At 41.0% G+C, this 5315-nt stretch overlaps 1 protein-coding gene across 1 annotated transcript; it reads left to right on the forward strand.

The window, feature by feature from the left end:
- The first annotated feature begins 558 nt into the window (after nucleotides 1-558).
- Nucleotides 559-5098, forward strand: LOC132170662 (pentatricopeptide repeat-containing protein GUN1, chloroplastic). Its single transcript, XM_059581726.1, has 4 exons — nucleotides 559-2837; nucleotides 4060-4276; nucleotides 4463-4647; nucleotides 4736-5098. The coding sequence occupies exons 1-4, from the start codon at nucleotides 820-822 to the stop codon at nucleotides 4998-5000; spliced, it is 2685 nt and encodes an 894-aa protein (XP_059437709.1). The 5' UTR covers nucleotides 559-819; the 3' UTR covers nucleotides 5001-5098.
- The last annotated feature ends 217 nt before the right edge of the window (nucleotides 5099-5315 follow it).

Below are 5315 nucleotides of genomic sequence, written 5' to 3' on the forward strand. Positions count from 1 at the left end.
GGACTAACAGGGGTTATCAAATTTTGATAGTATGAATTTTATTAGCATTTCGATTGACTTAAGTAATAAATATTGAAGAAAAAAAAAACTTAAAAATAATTTTTTAATTTTGTAGAGTTAACTCAAAAATTTATAATATATTTACCCAAAATTTTAATAAATTGACAAACTTAGCAATCGACTCCCACTTTGAAAGCCAGATTAAAAAAAGGTTCAACTTGTATTTTTTCAAGAAAAATAAAATAAAAAATAATATGTACAAGTCGTACCTATTGGAATCCCATTTAAAACGTTGCTGACCGTCCATTAGATGCGGAATAAAACTCAAAGGATGCCGGCCTTATCATATGTAGGGCATTTGATTTGAAGTACCACGAATGACGATGAGTTGGCGACACACGCAACAATTTTGCTTTTCGGTCCCACTCCAGGTCAGCTTCCATCCTGACCGTCCACGCCAGCTTATAGATTATTCACTAAATAGTGGGCCATAAAGGGATCCAGCAAAATAGTGGGCGAATATTTCAATGTCTGAATCTAAAACTAAACTCAGCTGAGTCCTACACACTGCCTGTCTCTCTCTCTCTCTCTCTCCTCTTATCTCCAACTCCCAAAAAGCCTCTCTCTCTCTCTCTCTCTCTCTCTCTCTCCATATCCAAGAAAAATGGCCTCATCTCCTCCCTCCTCTTCCTCAGCCAAACCCTACCAAAACCCATCTCCACAGTGAGAGAAAGATCACATTTTTTGTATATATTTCTCTCTAAAACACTCTGCTTTTTTCCTTTATATTGTGTGAGGCAGAGTATAGTGGTGTCTGAAATGGCTTCTACGCCGCCGCAGTGTTCAATCACGGCCACCAAGCCGTACCAAAACCACCAGTACCCACAAAACCAGCACCACCATCCCTTGAAAAACCACCGCCAGAGCAACCACCAGAACCGCCGCTATTGGGCCAACACCACCACCACATCCTCCACCAACGTTTCCATCGCAAAGCCTCTACCTTTACCTTTACCTTTGCCTCTGCCTTTGCCTTTGCCTTCACACTCCTCTCGCAATGCACCAAAATCCCGTGCTACCACCACCACCACCAACCCCCAGAACCCTAGCTTCTCTTCTCTCTGCGCCGCCCAGAAATCCGAGCTCTCTGCTGACTTCTCGGGCCGCCGATCCACCCGCTTCGTCTCCAAGATGCACCTGGGCCGGGCCAAATCCTCCTCCATGGGCTCCCGCCACACCTCAATGGCCGAGGAGGCTCTCACACACTTGCTCCAACTAGGTAAGAGGGATGATAATGGCCTTGACTTTGTGTTGCTTAATTTTGAGTCCAAGCTTTGTGGTTCCGATGATTACAATTTCTTGCTTAGAGAGCTAGGCAATAGAGGGGACTGTTGGAAAGCCATTCGGTGTTTCGAATTTGCTGTGAGAAGAGAGAGGAAAAAGAATGAGCAAGGGAAACTAGCGAGTGCTATGATTAGCATTCTTGGTAGGCTAGGAAAAGTTGAGCTTGCCAGGGGGGTTTTTGAGACAGCTAGGAATGAGGGGTATGGGAACACGGTTTACGCCTATTCGGCTATGATTAGTGCTTATGGGCGAAGTGGGTATTGCGATGAGGCTATTGAGGTTTTCGATTCGATGAAAAACTTGGGGTTATGGCCGAATTTGGTTACTTATAATGCAGTGATCGATGCGTGTGGAAAAGGAGGCGTGGAGTTTAAGAGGGTTGTGGAGATTTTTGATGAGATGTTGAGAAATGGGGTGCAACCTGATCGAATTACCTATAATTCGCTTCTTGCGGTTTGTAGTAGAGGGGGGTTGTGGGAGGCAGCCCGGAATTTGGTTAGTGAGATGGTGGACAGAGGGATTGATCAGGATATTTTTACTTATAATACACTTTTGGATGCGGTTTGTAAAGGAGGGCAGATGGATTTTGCATATGAGATTATGTCGGGGATGCCCGGGAAGAATATTTTGCCTAATGTGGTGACTTATAGTACTATGGTTGATGGGTATGCTAAGTCTGGTAGATTGGAAGAGGCGCTGGGTTTATTTAATGAAATGAAGTTTTTAGCTATTAGGTTGGATAGAGTTTCGTATAATACTTTGCTTTCGATTTATGCGAAGCTTGGTAGGTTTGAGGAGGCTTTGAATGTTTGCAAGGAGATGGAGAGTTGTGGGATAAAGAAGGATACTGTAACTTATAATGCTCTTCTGGGTGGGTATGGGAAGCAAGGGAAGTATGATGATGTCAGAAAAAAGTTTGAAGAGATGAAAGCGGGAACTGTTTCTCCTAATTTGTTAACTTATTCGACATTGATTGATGTGTTCTCAAAAGGTGGTTTGTACAAGGAGGCAATGGAGGTATTTGGAGAGTTTAAGCAGGCAGGATTGAAAGCTGACGTGGTTCTGTATAGTGCACTTATTGATGCTCTGTGCAAAAATGGGTTGGTGGAGTCTGCTGTTTCATTGCTTGATGAGATGACCAAGGAGGGGATTAGGCCTAATGTTGTCACTTATAATTCCATTATTGATGCTTTTGGTCGGTCTTCAGCCACAGAAAGTCTAGTTGATACTGCTGCTGGGGCAGGCGAGCGACATACTGAATCTGCATCTCCAATGGTCTTTGAGGATGTCAATGATACGGAGGTGGGAGATCGAGAGGATAATCAAATCATGAAGATGTTTGGGCAACTAGCTGCTGAGAAAGCATGTCACATAAAGAAAGATAAGAGGGTCAAGCAAGAGATCTTGTGCATATTGGGAGTCTTTCAGAAGATGCACCAGCTAGAAATAAAGCCAAATGTTGTCACCTTTTCGGCCATATTAAATGCTTGCAGGTACATATTTTTTATTAGATGCTACACGTCTTTTACCATATTGAGGGCCTTGTTGCATGAAGATTGTCAAAGTCACAAATGGATGCTGTCATGATTACCTATCTAGAGTTTTGGTTGTTTTTTTCCAAACCTTTTGATACTTATGTTTTACTCCAAAAGTTGTTATAATATCCATATATACAAAATATATATTCATCCCCACTGTATTGTATTCTAATTTTTAGATAATTGTCTTCTCGTATTCTAATTTCTCAAATATTAGTGTATTTCTGTATCGAAAAGGTACTGTGTTTGTATACCATATCAATATTGGTGCGTCCTAGCGACAGAGTGGGAGTTATGCTTTTCTGTGCTTGGAGTTTTTTGATGCTGGATCATCCTAGGCATGTTATATGAATGCTGTAAGCGGGTCTTGAGACATTACACTGGTTTTAGACTTCAGTATATTGCAGTTTCCGACTTGGGGAAATTACGCCTAATGCAGCAACATGACTTACTGTACATCTGATTGTGATAGTATTAAAAAGTAAAAGTAGTTATGGAGCAAATAAATGGATGAGCCTTGGGGCATCGGGGTGTATGATTTGGATAAATTTTCATTGTTCAACAAAAAACTAAGGGCTTGTTTGGCAACACTCTTTAGAGTAATATTTTTCTTTTTAGCAAAAAAGCAAAAGCATTAACAAACAATTCAAATCACAAAACTCTCAACTAATTTCACCTTTAGGTTAACCAAAAAGAAGAAGGCACCATTTAAAAAGTTTGTCAAACGGACCCAAAGATGGTCAGGTATCTATATCCAAATAGTGTTACTAATAGAAAAGTATAAAGTTCGAATTGGAAAGTCTTGTCTGCTAGCTGAAAAAAAAAAAAATCTGGAACACATTTCTAGAAGTACTTTTTGACTTGCGTTGTTTGCTCATTTGCTACTTGTTGGTATGGACTCTAGCGTAGAAGCTAAACATGTGGATGAAGCTGCATAAATGTGCCTTCATTTTAAGAAGGGGAACAGTTACACTGCTCCTTCCTTCTATGGGATGCTATTGAGATTTATCTACCCCTCAATACTATCAATGTCCTTGAGAGGTTGGTAATTTGAGTATATATGGTTTAAAGGATAGGGGTGTCTGTTTGCTCTGTTTTTTATATTTGTTAATTTCAACTGTCTTTCGCTGAATATATACAGTCAATCTCATGTATGCAATTTCATCCCTGGATGCAGCCGGTGTAATTCATTTGACGATGCCTCAATGTTATTGGAGGAACTGCGGTTGTTTGATGATCAGGTTTATGGTGTGGCCCATGGACTTCTTATGGGTTATAGGGAAAACGTTTGGATTCAAGCTCAGTCTCTGTTTGATGAAGTCAAGCTGATGGACTCGTCAACTGCATCTGCCTTTTATAATGCTCTGACTGATATGCTTTGGCACTTCGGTCAGGTAAGTTTTAGTCATTGCTACTCTCTCTCTCTCTATCTCTCCCTCTGCTTTCCCGTCATTGCTGTTAGTTTTCATATGCACATGTTTGCTTGGTTGGATAACGCGTGTGCAAGATTGTTCATGCATACAACGTATAAAACTTGCATAGTCCTAACTTCCCAATGTTATTGAATTTTGTATAATTAGAAAAAAGGGGCCCAACTGGTTGTGCTTGAAGGGAAGCGCCGGAATGTATGGGAGAGTGTTTGGTCTGATTCTTGCTTAGATTTGCATCTTATGTCTTCGGGAGCAGCACGGGCAATGGTTCATGCGTGGCTGCTCAATATACATGCTGTCGTGTATGAAGGCCGGGAATTGCCAAAGCTATTAAGGTATGGGATTTATATTTGTGGTTATTTATTGCTGTTGTGTACTCTGTTATATAATTAGAGAGTTAAATTGTATGTTTGTTTTTGACAGCATTTTGACTGGGTGGGGCAAACACAGCAAAGTAGTTGGCGATGGCACGTTGAGACGGGCCATTGAGGCACTCCTCATTGGCATGGATGCACCCTTTCGGGTTGCGAAGTGTAATATAGGTAGGTTTATATCGACAGGATCTGTGGTGGCTGCGTGGTTAAAAGAATCCGGCACCTTGAAGGTCCTTGTTCTTCAAGATGACAAAATTCATCCCGGAGGTGCTAAGTTAGATCAAATTGCCAATTTGCAAGCTCTCCCCTTGTAGTCATGTTTTTTCTTCTATGCACCAAAACATGTGTATATATTGTAATTTGTACAAGTTATCAGAAGAGACAAAAAAAAGGAACTACCCAAATTCTCATCTCTCCGTCTCTCATTCTCCTGTTGCTTTATAATTATATTGGCACTATACAATACTTTTTGGAATAGAGGCAGGGGTTTGATATTAGGCCTTGCCACATGTAGGTCAAAGGCATTTAACCCATTTTTTTTTTAAAACAATGGCGGATGTAGGTGGGCTAACTGGACACTTATATATTAGGCACGTGAAATGCAAGTATGCTAAACCCTAGGCGGTAGG

The sequence above is a fragment of the Corylus avellana genome, chromosome ca2, assembly GCF_901000735.1.
Source record: "Corylus avellana chromosome ca2, CavTom2PMs-1.0".
Classification (NCBI taxonomy): Eukaryota; Viridiplantae; Streptophyta; class Magnoliopsida; order Fagales; family Betulaceae; genus Corylus; species Corylus avellana.

Excerpts from the sequence above, each read along its gene's own strand:
- LOC132170662 (XM_059581726.1), top strand. The coding sequence starts at position 820 with ATGGCTTCTACGCCGCCGCAGTGTTCAATCACGGCCACCAAGCCGTAC. Across the intron at positions 2,838-4,059 it reads GCCATATTAAATGCTTGCAG|CCGGTGTAATTCATTTGACG; the intron begins GTACATATTTTT and ends CCCTGGATGCAG. Across the intron at positions 4,648-4,735 it reads GAATTGCCAAAGCTATTAAG|CATTTTGACTGGGTGGGGCA; the intron begins GTATGGGATTTA and ends TGTTTTTGACAG.